Raw genomic sequence first — 19,252 nt, forward strand, 5'->3', positions numbered from 1 at the left:
TAATCTAAATAATGGGATGATAGTAATAGTTTGTGGTCAGGACAATGAGATTCAGGGAAACCTTCTTTAAAAGAAATATCTAGTGGCAATATATCTATTTTATTTTTATGATTATAGATTGGGTAGAGGTGACCCCCGCAATACGGGGGTTGCCTTCTGAGAAAACAGTTCAAATCTCGTGTCTTTTTTCCCGTAATGTGAAGCCATGTCTTCTGTACTTGTGTCAAGAAACACTAGCTGAAAAAAATGTTTCGTGTTTATTTATTTACTTCCACATAAATTCCGTGAATTTTGGGTGGTGTTTTGCGAATTCCGTAAAAGCAAATTCGTTACTCAAATGGCTGTAACATGGGGGTTGCCTGTATTTAGCATCAGACTTCTGTAAATTTGAATTTTTTTTAATGTAGTTTGTTTTCTCTTTAGGGACCTGGATGTTGTTCTGATCTGGCAGTGTCGTTCCACTACATTGATTCTAAAACCATGTATTATTTAGAATACTTGACTTATCATCTACGGCCATATGGCTACAAGTATAGATATAATCCAGACTCTGAAGCAAAGAAATTGGAAATTACATAGATTTCTGTAAAACTTCCATTCAAGTGACACTGCAGGTGACAAAATTGTGAGAATTTGTGTTAGAAATGAATGGTCATCAAAAATGTTTCTGAAATTTCTTTTTGTGCAAGTTACACTGGACCGTACAAGCCTTACAAGCAACAGAAGTAATTATATGAAAAGTCACAATTCACATGGATGAAAATGATTACATGTGGACATCAGTGGGATTTTTGTTTTACTACTGCCTTGAATTGACTAGCAAAGAGATTTGTATCACTATAAATAGCTTGTAGTTCCTCTGTGGCTTAGTGGGAACTATACTGCCTTGCCTTTTGATGTCTTGTTTACTTCTTGGTCTGTGCTGGGTTTGCTGCATTCTTTCAGCAGCAGCTTGAGGGTATTATGACTGGATTCAATGTTGCTTGATAGGAAGAAGAAAAATATTTGGTTGCTGTTTGTGGTCCTGCTGGAAAACATGCTTTTGGGTACAAAGATGATTAGACTTTTCTGTAGGCCTTTCTATATGGAGTCGTACACTTACGTGGTGGTTTTATTTCCCCCCCAAAAATATTGGAGAACTGTAATAGTTACAGAATTGTACCCTAACAAGACTCAAAGTAGGCGATGGATAATAGGAGAGCAATTTGATTTAAGGATCATGTATATTAAAAAAAAATTATTGCATGTCTAGTCAAAGGAGAGAAAGATCTATGACATACATGGTTCATTCATTTTACAATATTGGGCAAAATCAAAACGACCACCATTTGCCATAGCAAAGTAATTCAGTCAGCCCCATTTCCTGCTCTTACCTCTTTGAAAAAACTATTCAATTATCCCCAGTTTCCTACTTTACTCCTACAGTCCTGCATTATTTATTTATTTTAGACACACCAACCTGTTGAAGGCCTTCAATAACTCATATATTGTGCATTTACCCACTGTCTGTGATAATTTTTCTCAATGTGATCCTTAGTCTAAATCCCCATGCCCCTTTGTACATTTCATGCTATCTTAACTTTCCTATTTGTCAAATGCATACCTATTTCTCTTTTTTAAAAACAATTGAAGGATTCTGTTTCAAATTAGTGCTATGAAAGAATTTTCAAAATTTTAACAACCTCTTTATTAAGGATGTACTTGATTTTTTAAATTTTCCTTTAATGGTCTGTAGTTCTTAAGCTGTTTGGGAAAACTGGATCATGCATGGATGGGTATAATCTAAAATACAAAAAATCTCCGATAATACAGCTCTCTTGAGACTGTTAGTGTTGTATCAGCAGATTTTCTGGACAATTGGATGTTACTCCTATTGATACCCAAACACATTTTTATTTTGTTTTTTAAAGAAATATTAGACAGCGATGATAATATTTTTCAGTGATCCAGTGCGTTCAAAGGGAGTGGGAAATATACAAGCACATGGGACCCCAGCTGAAGCCACAAACCTACCCACATTTCTGACCTTGATGTTCTGGACACCAAACCTAGTTCTGGCTGCATAGCCTGCTTGCACTCTGGACCCCCAGCACAGATGATTGGACTACTGAGTGATCCAAAATCCAAACCATCGGGATTTCTGATTATCGGAGTCTTATTAATATTCATATTTGACCATTATGACTACTAAATTAAAGTTGCATTTTTTCTGCCTTTTAAAATATGCACATTCAGTATCTGGATTTGGTATGGAATTTTTTTTATCAAGAACTAAGACTTGGGGTAAATTGCAATGAAGTGAATTGAGTTTTGTATGTTTATATAAATGTGTCATCGAATAGATCTTAAAAGTAAACAAGTCCATCGTCACGGCATTTTTAGATGACTTTTTTTTAGTATATTAATATGTCTTTGAATCAACATGTAAACTAATGGCTGAAGTGGAAGATCACTCACGGGTAAAGGAGAGCATTTTATACAAGTGCACAATGTATGTTCTGAGAAAATATTTTATTTTTTGTATTCTGGCTGCCCCCATTTACACAGGTCATGGGATTATTTTATCATCTCTGCTAAATCAAATTACATTTTGACATTGCTAGACATGGCAAACAGGATATGAAATGCTGAAAAGCAAAAAAAAATGCATATGCTGGAAATCTGACAGACTATGAATGCTGGAAATATTCAGTAGGTCAGGCAGGATCAGTGGAGAGAGATAGTTATCATTTCAGGTTGATGACACTGTTTGATCTGCTAAGTATTTCCAGGATATGTAATGTGTTTGAATAACAGAACCACTCTTGTTGAAAGCAAGAGAGATTAAATCTTTGATATTCAGTTACAGTTGATGCCATTGCACTACATTTGTGTATGTAACTTCAAATTGGGAAATTCCTTCATGGGGCATTAACATTTTAAATTATACTCTTGTCAATCATATACATTTAATGAAACACAAGCTAAGGTTCTTATGCATACACATATTTGTAAATTATTTAATGTTAATATGATTAACTGAGTTTAATGAGTGGTTTTATTCAGTGTCACTGCACAATTGATTAATTAGTATAGACTGCCCAATAAATGTACCATTGACTGGCTTTTGGCAAAACTCTGCCAAAATCAAATTTAAATAAACATAGTGATTAAGTTTTAATTGGTGAATCTCAGAATCCTTACATAGGAGATCATTTGGTGGGTAAATCCATACCACCTCTCCAGCTAGTCCAAATCCACTGCCTTCACCCATCGCCCTTGAAATTCTTCCCTGCAGATACTTATCCAGCTCCCTTTTGCATGCTACAGTTGAATCTTCCTCCACTATTACTACTGACAGTTGTTGTGCACTCCGTTTAAAAAAAAAATTTTTCCTTGCATCAATTTTTGTTGATTTTACAAATCATAATCTGTGTTCTGCCAGTGGGAACTGATATCCTCTATCTGCTCTATCTGTACTATTCATGATTTTTAAATATCTCAATCTGATCCCATTGCACCCTCTGGTTCCAAGGAGAATAATCTCAGCTTCTCCATTCTTTCCACATAACCAAAGTGCCCCATACCTGAAATGCACTTGTTAGATCTCTTCTGCACCCCTGCTAAAGCCTTTACCTCTTTCACAAATAGTGCCACCGGAAAGGGACACAATACTTAGTGTTTCTTGAAGGTTTATCATTAACTCCTTGTTCATGAGTTCTGTTCTTGGACTTATAAAGTTCAGCGAAAAGTTTCTCAGAAGATGCTTGACTATTTTTAGAAACACTTTATGCTACTTGATCTGTTGTTTCTTAAAGTGAATGAAGAAAATTAGCATAATCAATTGGACTCTCCTTGCAATGTTCAAATATTGATCTAGTTTCCTGTGTAATTGGGACAAGCAGTTTATCTTTGATGTGTTTTTTTTAAAAAAACATCTGCACAAAGTTGGTTAGTCTGTTTAATCTGAGCAGTTGATTTACATGTACAATGTTTGAAATGCATTTTTGTAAGGTAAAATTCTTCCTGATAAACCCTGTACCCTTTTCATAGTGTGCACGTAAAAGACCCGAACATTTATGTATCATATGGGCATCGATTTCGATGCAGATTATGGACATTTTTCTAACGAATTTTTCTAACAATATAACATTCTGTTATTTGCATTGGGACCCAAAACTCTGGTGTGCAGAACATGCAACACATGAAAAATTAACGTAAATATACAGGGAGAATTACTTAAGATTTTGGGATTGTATGCATAACCGTGGGTGTGGGTGTATCAGTCACCTTTTCAATGAGAATATTTGAAGCTTTGTTCTAACAAATTTTGTGTTTAAGAGTTTGGTTTCCTGTTCAAAGGGTAGTTCCAACGTACAAACATAAAGGTACTGAATTTAGAAAATGGGAAACTAGTGTCCTTTGTTAGAATTTCACTGCAATATCTGAGGTGGTGTATTAAGCCCTTTCCTCTTGCAGCAGATGTCATGCATTCAGTTTCACTCTGATGCTTCGCTGTACATGTTATAAGACCACACCCAAAGCAGGACTTCAAAACTAAAAGAAAAACAATTAGTGGCAACTCTGCCCCATTTATGCATGTCTCTATAACATGTAGCTAAAGCCATCTTTGATAGCTGATGTGCATTCGTATGTCTATACATGCCATCAATAATGAAAATAGGATCAACTTGCTATTGCAAGAGCTGAGTATTAAGTGTGAATGGGCAGCCAGCATCTTCCTTCTCAAGCAGATTTTGATATCTTCAATGGCATCCTTGGCGGGGCATCCAGTATTTTTCAGGAAACCATGGCAAGGTCTGTAGTTGCTGTTTAACAGTTTTCTTCTAGAATGTACAAGACATCATAAAAATGTTCTGTCTGAGATGTTCTTTTACATGGTTAATAATTAGAAATTATGGAAAATTACTCTTTGATGAATTGTTGCAGATGACCTTAATTAGTTTATTAAATCATGAAACTTTCCCGTTGCCTGAAAATTTAGCATCTTGCAAGGGTTGTTTTTGATAATTTGGAAACCGTAATCTCGATCCAGAAAGTGCACCCAGGTCCCAGTGCGAACTGGTATTTTTAGTTGGGAGCTAGCAACTTTAGAAATAAAGTATTTTCAATCTTATTTTTATTGCATACATCTGTAAGGATACAATTATATATTACTTCTTTCGATCTGTGGTAAGTTTCTGATGAAATTGGTCATTTGAATTTTTTGAATTTATATGATGATTGTACATTCTTTACCATGAATCTTTCTGTGAATCACTTTAAATGTTTTGATTTTAATAAAATGAAGTAATGTTTATTCCTTACAATTCTCTTAAGAGTAACCTTATTCAGATACACCTGGGGTTTTCCCCCTTGCACTAAATTTGTTTTCATTTTAAATAGCTATTGGCATGTCTTAATTCTAGTTTTTCTGATGTTTTTATATGGCTATGAAATACCATGTGTACATCCTGGTTGCAGATGACTTTAAGATGAAAATGTGGGTCTTACAAGAATAAATGTTAGAAAAGAAGCAACAAGTATGCATCTAGATAGATGATAGCATGAAAGGTGGAGGAAGTGTAAATGGGAAAAGCAGTATCAATAGCTTAAGACATTGAATAGAAAGCTTGAAATATCAAGGCTGTAATCTCTCCAGTGGGGAAACAAAACACAGATTTAGTGGCCACTGTACAAAACACCTCTAGTCAGTTCACAAGCATGACTGTAAGCTACTGTCAGATGAATTCTCTATCTCACTCCAGCTCGAACCCCCTTACCTTTGGTCTTCTACATCAGTAATATCTCTGGGAACAGCACTTCATTTTATGGTTAAGTTTATTGCAGCCTTCCAAAAAAGTTGAACTACTTAAGATGATCAGAAATGTCAGCATTTTCATTTCCAGCATTTGTAGTACTGTCAAAACAACATGGAAAGCAAGCAGGAGCGGGGCATTCAGCCATTCAACGTGATCATCCAAATTTGGTACTCCGCCAAAAAAAGAAAATAACCAATGAATCTGCTTCCACTCACATTCTGAAGAAATTCCTAAATTTCATAAATCTGAGAGAGGAAAAAAAATCACCTAATTTTTGCTCTAATTGGGTGACCCTGATTCCAAATTCTCTCAGAAATATTCTCTCCACACCCACCCTGTCATGATCCCTTAGGTGCTTGTATATTTCAGTCCAGTTGATATAAGTCTAACCAGTCTTGACCGGTATGTTTTCTCCTGACTTCACTTCCTGAAGTCTACAATCAGTTCCTTGGTCCTGCTGCTGACACTGAGTGCGAGGTGGTTGTGACACCACTCATCCGGCTGATCTATCTCACTCCTGTAAGCCTCGCTGCCATCTGAGATTCTACTAATAACAGTGGTGTCATTGACAAATTTATAGATGGCATTTGAGCTGTGCCTAGCCACACAGTCATGTGAAGAGAGAGTAGAGCAGTGGGCTCAGCACGCATCCTTGAGGTGTGCCTGTGTTGATTGTCAGTGAGGAGGAGATGTTACTACCGATCACACTGACTGTGGTCTCCTAATAAGGAAATCAGGGATCCAGTTACAGAGGGACATAGAGAGCCCCAGGTTTTGAAGCTTGGTTATTCATACTGAAGCAAATATGGTGTTGAACGTTGAACTGTAATCAATTAAACCCTAGCCTCATGTGTGTCTCGGTGTTCCAAAGCAGAGTGGAGAGCCAGTGAGATTGCGTCTGCTGTAGACCTGTTGTGGCGGTAGGCAAATTGCAGCAGGTCCTGGTTCTTGCTCAGGCAGGAGTTAATTCTAGCCATGACCAACCTCTCAAAGCACTTCATCATAGTAGATGTGAGTGCTATCGGATGATACTCATTGAGGCAGCTCACCCTGCTCTTATTGGGCACCAGTATGATTGATGCCCTTTTGAAGGGGGGGGGGGGGAGCCTCTGCAGCGGTGAGAGGTTGAAGATGTCCTTGAACACTCCAGCGAGTTGGTTGGCACAGATTTTCAGTACTCTGCCAGGTACACCATCTGGGCCTGATGCCTTGTGATGGTTCACCCTCTTGAAGGATTTCTAACGTCGACCTCCGAGACAGATCACAGGGTCACCAGATGCTGTGGGGATTCACACAGGTGTAGTGTTATTCTCCTTTTCAAAGCGTGCATAAAAGGCATTGAGCTCATCCTTGGCGTGGAGTGAAGCATCACTGCAATTTATACTGTTAGGTTTGGCATTATAGGAAGTAACACATGCAAACCCTGCCACAACTGTCGTGTGTCCAATTGTGTTTCTAGCTTCACACAGAATTGCCTTTTCGCTCTTACGATGGCCTTCTGTAGGTCGTACCTGGACTTCTTGTAGGGTTCTGGATCAAAGATGGCACCAGAGAGGGGTGACTTTTCCTAATCATTTTCCATATTGATTCTTCCTAATCAGTCCATGTCTTTCCAAGTGAACTTAATTCCTATCCCTTTATATTTTCCAATAATTTTCCTACTATCAATGCAAGGCTTGTAAGTAAATGTCAAGAATAGATGAGTGGACTTTCTTTTTGGAGGTGTTGTTATTTGGCATTTTTGCAGCATGAAGGTTATTTGCCACCTTACCAGCCTGTGCCCGAATGTCACCTCAGTCATGCTAAATGCAGGCATGGGCTGCATGTGGTTAGAAGTTATTTATCATTGACTTAAAACATCTGGAGGGGTTTCATTTCCTTTAAAACATGGAGAAACAGAGCAATGTAATGATACCTCCAGTGTCTATAGAAAGTTTTTCCATTTAAAGTTTCCACTTGGTTTTACATCCTGTGGTAACACATCTCTTCCTCTTTGGCAGAAGTAAGCCATGGTGGCAGTGCTTATCTGTGGTGTTGAAGATGGGGTGGGATTAGGGCAGAAGGGGATGGGGTCAGTTTTAATAACGAAACTAAATGTTTCCAATGTAGTGATCCTTCAAATACAGAACCTCAATTCAGCATTCATTTATTTTCTCCTTCAGTTGCCTAGGACAATAGCTTTCCACCTTTTTATTTCTTTGAAGAACAGAACAAAAGCTAAACCTCTGGATGGGTAAATCAGCAGAAATATCCAAAATTATCGGTTTTTGCTTCAGGGGTTTAACTTAATCAAGATTTATCTGTCACGTTTACCTTGTTTGTTGCAAATAAGTCATGTTATTACATCATTTGCTCAAAGAGAGTATATTAGATTACTTTCAAAAGCCTGAGGACTTTTTCCCAACAGATATATGGCCAACAACCTTTAATCAGACATGACAGCCACTATAGAAATGGCTCTCACATGCTTAAATAAAACAGGCATTCAATGAGAGTGAATTACATTCTCTGAATTTCCAACAGTTAAATACCCTCTGGATGGGATACCTTGTCAGAACAATTGTACATTTCACACCCAATCCAAGTAGATCTGAAGTAAGCTCTCTGATTCGCAGGGGCTCCTCCAGCAGCAGTCTTATCTCGTCTCAATCAAATCAAAATATCTAAAATAAAAAGATAAAATTGCAAATGCTGGACATTTAAAACAAGCTGAAAATGCAGATAATTCAGATCTATTAGCAACTGTAAAAAGAAAAAGGAATAGTCCGTTTGACATCAATCTGGTCTCTATATAAATGCTGCCTAACCTGCTGTGAATTATGAACATTTTCTATTGCAATTTGATTGAACTATTAGTTGTTCTTCTGAGCAGGTTGCAGTCTGCTGAACCCATTATCTTCCTCACTGTGTCTTGATAAGCTATTGATCCTCTTCCCCAATACCATTCTTCATCGTTTCTTTCAAACATTTTATAAATGCTTATTTTCTTACTGTGCATTTTGCAAATTAAATAAAGCCAGTTCCATGAATCAGCGAATGATTATTGGGCCCTTTATTGCTGTCCCTTAATCTGAGTATAACTTTAAAGGGAATAAAGCTGATGTTTTGACGGACTTGGAGAGCCATGCTGCACAGAAACAGGCTCTTTGGCCCATCATGTCTATTCTGAGCATCAAGTACCTACCTACACTAATCTCTTTTACCCACACTTGGTCTACAATGCCCTGGTGATTCAAGTGCTCGTCCAGATGCTTCCTAAATGTTGTGAGAGTACCTGCCTCACACCCTTGGGCAGCATGTTCCAGATTTCAACCATCCCTTAGATGAAAATGTCTTCCTTTGATACTTTTATGCCACACCTATGCTCTCTGGTCATAGACACCTTGGCCACGGGGAAAAGTTTCTTAGCTTCTACCCTATTTATTCCCCTCGTAATGTTGTACACCTCTTTCAGGCCTATGCTCCCGCCCCTCCCCCCTATTTCCTCTGCTCCAAGGAAAACAAACCTAGCCTATCCAATCTCTCCTTGTATCTGAAATGTTCCCTTCCAGGCAAACATCATGGTGAATCTCCTCTGCAGCCTCTGCCGTGCATCCACGCCTTTGCTATAGTGTGGTCACCACAGCTGCAAACAATATTCCAGCTGTGGTCCAAACAATGCACCATAAAGACCTCCCTGCTCTTATATTCTATGCCCCAACTAATGAAGGCAAGCATCCTGTATGCTGCCTTCACCACCTTATCCACAAATACCGACACCTTCAGGGATCTTTGGATTTGTACATACTCCCTAGGGACCTATCCTTATTAAATTCCCCCATAAAGCATTACCTCACACTTATCAGGATTAAATTCCATCTTCCATTGCCCCTACCCAATTTACCAGCTGATCAATATCATTCTGTAGCCTCAGGCTACCCACCTCATTATCAACAATGCCAACTTTTTTCATGTCATCTGCAAATTTACCAATCACACCTTGTTATCTAAATTGTTAGTGTATCTAACAAACAGCAAAGGCTCCAGCACTGATCCCTGTGGCATACTGCTGTGAATCACAAAAGCAAGCCCCTGCCACCAATGTGTTAAACAGTTTTTGCTTAAATTCTCACATTTACCAGTCCACACGCACGTGATTTCACAGTGCCTGAAAAGTCTGAAAACGTCGTCTTTACCTGGCAACATATTTACTCATTGTCTCTTCTGTCCCTGACTGAACAAATGTGTCACTTGTGAAAATCTGGATTCAAAAGTTTTCAAAGTCCCCATAATTGTAAGGGATCTTGCTTGTGGTTAGTGCTATTTAAAATTCATGAGTATTTCCCATGCCTCCAGTAAGTTGTAACCTTCCTCTTAACGCATAGCCCTGTTACTCTGACGTCCACTGGGATTTCAGCAAATATCATTTGCTCTCAGAAGCATCTCCTCCCAGTTTCATGTATGGAGCAAGTGGTTGCGATCTCTCATGCTTTTCCAGCTCACGAACATATTCACTCCCTGCCACTGTTACCGCTCTGACCAGTGAACACAGTTCCATTTCCATCACACTTACTGTCCTGCCATTTTCTCAGCAGCAATATCCCAAACCCCTCACTAATGTGAAGCCCAGGGGTTCTTCTATATCACTGGTAAGTAAGGCAATGTGATAGATCATCTAACCAAACAACCTTTATTGGCAAACTGCTCAACTACCAGTAGTGGATGATGCAACAAAGTATCAAAGGTCATACCACATGGTACATATACTGAAGGATATGCATGCACACAATTTACTACACTGTCTCCACTGTTTTCACCGTTACTAAAGAACATGGGAAACTGTCCATTTAGTGGCAACATCATTTCACCCTTGTTGTTTTGCTAGAATATTAGCTTTTAATGTCTTGAAAACTGCAGGTCAATTTTAAGTACACAGTGTGTGGCTTTGTTATAATAGAATGTTTAAATGAGAACAAGAGTTCGAATCCCATCATGGCAGCTGTGGAATTTAAACTTAGTTAATAACTTAGAGTGTTTTGTTTTTTGAAAAGAACAGATTTAGTAACTTATGTTTGTTCTTCATCAAGAGACAAACTTCGCGTGGGTTTTACATCTGAACATATTTTATTAACCAACACCAGACAGCTTGTTTTCCCTCTCTCTTTACAGCCACCTCCTGTTCCCCCATGTGACTCCTTTCATTGCCTACTGGGAACTGTAGTTCTTTGTGTTATTATGGAGTTATAATAATAACACATCTTCTCCCTTTAAAGAGAAACAAACACAATACTTTGTCCTTATAAAGCTGCCAAGAACCCTTGTCCACTCAGCAGCTTTCAATCAGTCTCTGAGGTGGTTTAATGGTCCTTTTTGGTCTGGTACTTGTTTCCGCAGGTGTGTTGCTTTCATTTGCTGCATTACTATTGGTGTTTTCCTGGGAACTCTGGTCCACATGTTCATTTTCTCCTTATGCTGGCACCTTTGGTGTACTGACAGGGGACGGGTCACAGCCATGGGTTGGAGCTTGTGGTCGTAGATCCACGCGGTTCCTCCTCCGAGGTGTCCCTCGCTCTGTATCGATCTGGTATGAATGTGGATTTACTTCCTCTTGCACAACTCCTTGCGTGGACCATGTGCCAGAATCATGATCTCGGATTCGCACTTGATCCCCAGGCTTCAGGACTGGTAGGCTTTTCGCTGTCTTGTGATTCCGTTTCTGTTTTTCTTTCCCTTCCTCTTTAGCCTGTTTGACCTCGTGTGCTCCTTCAGGTGTCAACAGGTTTTCATGTATTGGAAGGTTAGTGGGTCTGCATCGACCCATCAGCACTTGGGCTGGTGAAAGGCCATTCTGCAGTGATGCACTTCTGTAAATCATTAGACTTCTGTGGAAATCCTCTCGTTCATCTTGCACTTTCTTCATGAGGCCCTTCACCACCTTGACTGAACTCTCTGCTAGGTCATTAGATTTTGGGTGATGTCAAAACCCTCAAACATTGGCAAAGGATTCAAATTCACAGCTTGAAAATTGTGGACCATTGTCTGATGCTACTTCACATGGAACTCCATGCCTCATTAACACAGCTTTCAGGAATGTGATAACTGCTTTGCTGGACATTGATTGCAGTGTCGCAACCTCTGGGTAATTGGAAAAGTAGTCTGTTACGATAATATGGCTCTTCCCATTACAGTCAAACAAATCCACTCCAACTTTGAAATACGGCCTGTCTGGTACAGGGTGTGGTGTAAGTGGTTCTGCTTGCTGCTTTGGTCTGTAGGTAAGGCATATTTCACATGAAGCAGTGGTCCGGCTGATGTCTTGGTTCATTCTTGGCCAGTACATCACTTCATGTGCTCTACGTTTACATTTTTCCTCCCCAAGGTGCCCTTTGTGTATCTTCTGGAGCATTTCCTTGCGTAGTGACACTGGAATCACAAACCCGTTCCCTTTGAAGACCATATATTTCACTACTGACAGTTCAGATCTGCATGCCCAATAATCCCAAATACACATTGGACAGTCATCCTTTTCTGCTGGCCATTCTTTCTGTATTGTATCATTGAGTACTTTCATTGTTTCGTCTGTCTCTGCTGCTTTCCTAATCTGCTCTGTTCTATCCGGAGATACTGGAAGAGAGGTGACAATCATGTCAACATAGGCCTGTATATCTGCATTAACCTGTTGGTCACTCTTTTCTGTCCTGTCGGCTGCTCGAGACAGAGCATCAGCAGCAAACATATATTTTTTTCTGGTGTGTAGATCATCTTCACATCACATTTCTGCAGCCTTATCAACATGCGCTGTATCCTTGTGGGACAGTCATTCAGTGGTTTGGACATAATTGAGAGCAATGGTTTATGGTCTGTCTCCACTTCAATGGCTTGCCCATAGATGTACTGATGGAACCTTTCACATGCATACGTACTGGCGAGAAGCTCTTTATCTGTGCATAGTTGTCTTCCGCACTTGTTAAAGCCCTTGATGCATAGGCCACAGGTTGCCATGTGCCATCATGCTGCTGCAGTAGTACTGATCCAAGGCCGTGCCGGGACGCATCAGCTGATATCCTGATACACCTTTCCGGATCATAAAACTTCAGCACGGGCTCTTCAGTTAGGACCCTTTTCAACATCTGGAAACACTCTTCTTGCTCATGTGACCAAATCCATTCATTTTGTTGCTCAAGGAGTGACCTAAGTGGTGCTGACACTTGTGACAGTCGAGGGATGAACTTAGCCAGGTAAGTCACCATCCCTAAGAAACGTCTCACCTCCTCTTTGTTTTGAGGCCTCTCCATGTTTTCAATGGCTGATGTCTTTCTTGGGTCAGGCTTCACTCCCTCTTCAGATATGACATCTCCTATGAAGATCAGTGTCTTGACACCAAACTCCCATTTCTCTTCATTTAATTTCAACTTGACATTCCTTGTCACGTCAAGCACTTGTCTTAGTCAAGTATCATGTTCTTCCTCCTTGGTGGACCCCCAGACAATGATGTCATCCATCATGGTCTCGACATCAGGTATGGCCTCAAAAACCATGTAGATGGTTTTATGGTAGACTTCTGGTGCAGACAGGATCCCATGTGGCAGCCGAAGATAGCGATATCTTCCCTGTGGTGTGTTAAAAGTACACAGTCTTGAACTTGTTTCATCAAGCTTCAACTGCCAAAACGCAGACAATACGTGGAGCTTGCTAAACCACTTGGCACCTGAAAACCGGGACATGATCTCCTCCTGCGTTGGCAATTTAAAATGCTCTCTCTTGATGGCTTTATTGAGCTCTCTTGGGTCTAGTCATATCCGCAATGCTCCATTTTTCTTTTGCACAATGACCAGTGAACTCACCCAATCTGTTGGTTCTTCAAGTTTCTGTATGACATTCATCTGTTCCATGCATGCTCGTTGTTGTTTAAGTTTATTTTATTTTAAATTTTTATATTTTATTTTTACAGTGTGGTTACAGGCCCTTCCGGCCCAATGAGTCCACGCTGCCCATTTTAAACCCATATTAACCTACCCGTACGTCTTTGGAATGTGGGAGGAAACCGGAGCACCCGGAGGAAACCCATGCAGACACGGGAGGACGTACAAACTCCTTACAGACGACAGGAATTGAACCCCGATCGCTGGCGCTGTAATAGCGTCGCGCTAACCGCTACGCTACCGTGCCACCCAAACTTATCTGTAGACAACTTATCTCTAAGTTGAAACGGAACTTCCTGCATGCATGGACTACAGGAGCCACTGCCTCATCTATGTGAATTTTGTGTACCCCAGGTAAGCATCCAAGCCCCTCAAAGACATCTACATACTCTCCCATGAGTGTTGTGTGGTCATCTTTGGTATGTGAAACTATGAAAACTCTTTTCATTAGGTTGAGGTTTTCACATGCACCAGACCTAATATTGGCTGTACTCTCTTTTCTACGATCAGTTGCTGTGATTTTAAGTGCTGCCCCTTGTGGTTAAAGGTCACCATACAGCCCCCTTTTACTGGAACTTTCTCTCCAGTGTAGCCTGTCACTTTTAACTTCACAGGGTAAATCTTACTCTTCACTGTGAGAGTTTTATAATCATCCATGGATAACAGATTCACCTGAGCTCCGGTGTCAAGCTTGAATGAAATTACTGTCTCATTCACAGTTACTGGAACAATCCATTCCGTTTTACCAGCAGCCACAGCCTGTACAGAATCCACAAAAAATTCCTCCATTTCTTCATCGACTGTGTGCACCTTTCTCTTGTTAACCCCAGCTTTGCTGCACCTTGCAAAGTGATTCTTCTTCCCACAGCTATTGCAGGACTTCCCATAAGCAGGGCACATCTTTGGAATGTGTCTACCTCCACATCTGCTGCATTTGCTGTTTGAGCCTTTCTCTTTGCGGCAGCGTTTGGAAATGCCTTGTGTGCTGCTTCTCTGTTTTCACAGCATGCATTGTTGTGTCTGCCCTGTGCAGCTCCTTAGCTTGTGCTCGTGTGCTTTCTGCTGACCTACACATACTCACTACCTCTTCCAGGGTCAAATCTTTTTCAAGCAAAAGCCTTTCTCTGAGTCCATTATCTGGAATTCCACAAACTATTCTGTCTTTAACTAGTGAGTTTCTCAAATCTCCAAATTCGTAAGACTGACTCAGTGTGTGAAGCTCAGCTAAGTATTGGTCGAAGCTAACACCTTGTTTCTGGTCACAGGAAAAAAAATTACATCTCTCAAATGTGATGCTTTAACTTGGGATAAAATACTTCTCAAATTTTTTCATCAAAATGCCCAACTCAAAAGCTGTCTCATCAATTTGAAAGCTGTTGTAGATGTTCAAAGCATCTTCACCAATCACATGCAGAAAAAGGGACGCTTTCAATTTTTCATCATTCCTTCCCGCTCCACTAGCATCTACATACACTGGCATGCAAAGGTTTGGGCTCCCCAGTTAAAATTTCTGTTACTGTGAATAGCTAAGCGAGTAAAAGATGACCTGATTTCCAAAAGGCATAAAGTTAAAGATGACACATTTCTTCAATATTTTAAGCAAGATTACTTATTTTATTTCCATCTTTTACAGTTCTGCACCCTTTTTTCTCCAAACATACCTTTGCTCATTGTGGCCAAGAAGTTCTACTTTAACTTCATCAGTCCACAGGACTTGTTTCCAAAATGCATCAGGCTTGTTTAGATCTTCCTTTGCAAATTTCTGACGCTGAATTTTGTGGTGAGAACACAGGAAAGTTTGGAGAAAAAAGGGTGCAGAATTTCATGAAGAGAACACCTCTCCAACTGTTAAGCACAGGGGTGGATCGATCATACTTTGGGCTTGTGTTGCAGCCAGTGGCACAGGGAACATTTCACTGGTAGAGGGAAGAATGAATTCAATTAAATACCAGCAAATTCTGGAAGCAAACATCACACCGTCTATAAAAAAAAGCTGAAGATGAAAAGAGGATGGCTTCTACAACAGGATAACAATGCTAAACACACCTCAAAATCCACAATAGACTACCTCAAGAGGCACAAGCTGAAGGTTTTGCATGGCCCTCACAGTCCCACAACCTAAAAATCATTGAAAATCTGTGGATAGACCTCAAAAGAGCAGTGCATGCAAGACGGCCCAAGAATCTCACAGAACTAGAAGCCTTTTGCAAGGAAGAATGGGTGAAAATCCCCCAAACAAGAATTGAAAGACGCTTAGCTGGCTACAGATAGCGTTTACAAGTTGTGATACTTGCCAAAGGGACTGTTAGTAAGTACTGACCATGCAGGGTGCCCAAACTTTTGCTTTGGGCCCTTTTCCTTTTTCGTTATTTTGAAACTGTAAAAGATGGAAATAAAAAAAGTAATCTTGCCTAAAGTATTAAAGAAATGTGTCATCTTTAACTTTATGCCTTTTGGAAATCAGGTTATCTTTTACTTGCTTAGCTATTCACAGTCACAGAAATTTTGACCAGTGGTGCCCAAACTTTTGTATGCCACTGTATATGTTGAATCGCTGTTTGAAGCGTTTCCAATTATTGGTTAGATTGCCAGTAAACTGCATAGGCGTGGGAGGACTTAGCTTATCCATAATGGGAACCCAGAACACTCTACGCAAAGGATGCATTTCACTGTGTGTTTCAATGTACATGTGACTAATAAAGATCTTATCTTATCTTAACTCACGGCCTCTCACCTGAATCTCTCTCAGCCAAATCCGGTGACTGCTGAACTTCAGGAACAATGTGCTCCCTTGCCATACCGGCCAGTTTTTCCTCCGTCTTATTCCAGCTTTTCTTTCGTACTCACTGGGTCTCTTTCTCAATTGCACACAGTTTTCATCTACTCTCCCTGTTCAGACCTCACTCCAACTTCTGACACCATGTTATGTTTGTTCTTCATCAAGAGACAAACTTTGCATGGGTTTAACATCTGAACATATTTTATTAACCAACACCAGTTTGCTTTCCCTCTCTTTTTACAGCCACTTCCTGTTCTCCATGTGACGCCCTGCATTGTCTACTGGGAACTGTAAGTTCTTTATTTATAACTACATAATAACACAGTAACTTTCCATCTGATTCACTTATGTCCCTCAGAGGAAGAAAATTGCCATCCATAACCTCGTCTGGCCAATGTGCCCTCTTTAATAATCTATTAAGCCACTCTGTCCAGGGGCAATTAGGGCTGGTAATAAATGCTAGCCTTGTCAGTGATCCTTGGACACCAAAAAGCACTAAATAAATGAAATTTGTCAATGAATAATTGAATCCAGTACTGCTCCCATTAGTTTCAGAGCATGTGTTTGTCAGCTACTATTGGTCATGACTTAGCTTCTGGCCATTAATTACTTTTATATGATGACACTTTTTCGGTTTCCAGCGTTAGAATCTGCTTTTACCTGATTCCCTCTTACCAACTGGATATTATTTTACAAGATGGCACAGCCATTTAGAAAGCCATCTCGATGTTGTGATTATATGAGATGAGTTTTAATTAATGAAATAATGGTCTGGGATATCCTGGCAGAATCAGGCTGCCCATGTTGAGCACTCACTTTTCCCCAAGCCTGCATTTGTCTTGTGATGATTCCCTGGTAAAAACTGATTCCTGATTTTCTGTGAAGATTGTGAAGTACTGTCTTCCTGGCAATTGGAAATGCAAACATTATTAAAAGATTAATCAACCTATTAACTAATGCAATAAAAAGAAAATGTTAAAGAAATTTGAAAAATTTAGTTAAAAGGCTTAAAATATTTAAATTAGCTCAATTAATTGAAAAAGTGAGGGCAATCTTAATCAAACTTGGGTCCCTTACAGCTGTTCCCCTCTGTTGAAATGAATATAGTCATTGTTCTTGTAGGAGATTTAACACTGCACAGGTTCAGTGAACAGATTCTTGAATATAAGCTTTGGATGAATTTGCAGTCCACCAATAGGATTATCGTATTACCTATTGCCAGGATTTTTTATGATATGGATGATGTTCAACAATGAGGAGAGGTCTTTTATTCGCAATAAATATGCGAGTCAGCTCTTTCACAAACATGATAGTGATCAGACAAGAAAGATGAAAGTAACTTGTGCATCATCAGGAATCATTGATATTACAAGGACAGTGTTAATTAAGGTGCTTAAACTGACTTTCATAATTCCTAATGAGAGACGATGTTGAAAGGATTAATAAAGTTCGCGTTGTCTTCCCACCACAAAAACAGTTTATTTTTCTGACAATTTTGGAGTGAACAATTGTATTGGCCAAAGGATGTAATAATACACTGGCTTATAATAATAAAGTTCAAGATCCGCAAGACACACAATACTAAATATTTTCTACATCATGGCTAAGTATAACTAGAATAGGAAGTCTCCATACCTGATCCTGGGTCTCTTGGAAGTTGCATTTTACTTTATTCATTTGCTTTATTGACTACTGAAGATCTGTGACAGAAGTCAAAGGTGAGCTGGAGATCGGGCACTGGTGCATCTGGATGCTACTTCCATTGTCCAGCTGCAGAGGACAAAGGTAATGAACTATTTGGCTGGAGGCAAAGTTCCAAGGATAGTTGGTGTAAATTCATTTGAATGGATTTGCTAACCTAATTAAAAAGTTAATTCCAGTGATTTGTTAATTTTTCCATATTTTTATTTAAAAGTTTAATTTCTTGTGGTTTAAACTATTTTAAATTTATTATTAAAATTTGTTTAAATTTTTTACATTGTTTAAATACTTTTTAACTAATACAAATGTCTGTTAAAATCAGTTTATTGCTTTATGCTAAAGGAGGAATATTGCTAATGCTAACTTGATTGCATCACTCTTTGACCAATCACTTCCGACATTTAAAATGAAAAGTTAGATAAAACCATGAAGGTCATTGACCTGAAATGTTAACACTGTTCCTCTGAGTATTCCAAGTACCTTTTGTTTTATTTCAGACTTCCAGCATCTGCAGAATTTTGCTCTTAAATAAAATTGTGAAAGTATTTTTGAACGGATTGGCATGGACTATAAGTAGGGTCATTGAGTAATACCGCACAAAAACAGGCCCTTTGGCCCAACTGGTCCATGCCACCCACACCATCCTCCCTGCTAGTCCCAGTTGCCTGCATTCGGCTTGTAACCCTCCAAGCCCCACCTTTCCATGTACCTATCCAAATGCCTCTTAAATGTTGCAATTGTACCTGCCTCGACCACTTCCTCTGGCAGTTCATTCCAGGTACTCACGACCCTCCGAGTAAAGAAGTTACCTTTCTCATCTCTCTCATCTTCTATCTGTGCCCTCTGGTCATGGACTTCCCAACCCTGGGGAAAAGACTGTGACCGTCCACCTTATCCAATTCCCCTCATGATTTTATAAACTTCTATGAGGGCACCTCTCATTCTCTTCCAAAGAATAAAGATCCAGTGTGGTCAACCTCTCCCTATAACCCAGGGCCTCTAGTCCAGGCAGCATCCTCTCCACTTGACCATGTATTTCCTATAACAGGGTGGCCAAAACTGTGCACAAT

The 19,252-nt window shown here is 39.6% G+C and overlaps 1 protein-coding gene across 4 annotated transcripts in view; it reads left to right on the forward strand.

Annotated features, from left to right (window-relative positions):
* LOC127570875 (glycoprotein-N-acetylgalactosamine 3-beta-galactosyltransferase 1-like) overlaps positions 1-5,304 on the forward strand; it is a 49,340-nt gene extending 44,036 nt beyond the window's left edge. For 2 of the 4 annotated variants that reach the window (XM_052016770.1, XM_052016774.1), the window contains one exon: positions 424-5,295. In XM_052016770.1, the coding sequence (XP_051872730.1) occupies positions 424-579 (156 nt within the window). In that variant the 3' untranslated portion in view covers positions 580-5,295. Of the gene's footprint in view, positions 1-423 lie in introns of all 4 variants that reach the window. The other 2 variants (XM_052016771.1, XM_052016772.1) reach the window with 2 other exon arrangements.
* The last annotated feature ends 13,948 nt before the right edge of the window (positions 5,305-19,252 follow it).

This window comes from Pristis pectinata, chromosome 5 (assembly GCF_009764475.1).
Source record: "Pristis pectinata isolate sPriPec2 chromosome 5, sPriPec2.1.pri, whole genome shotgun sequence".
Classification (NCBI taxonomy): domain Eukaryota; kingdom Metazoa; phylum Chordata; class Chondrichthyes; order Rhinopristiformes; family Pristidae; genus Pristis; species Pristis pectinata.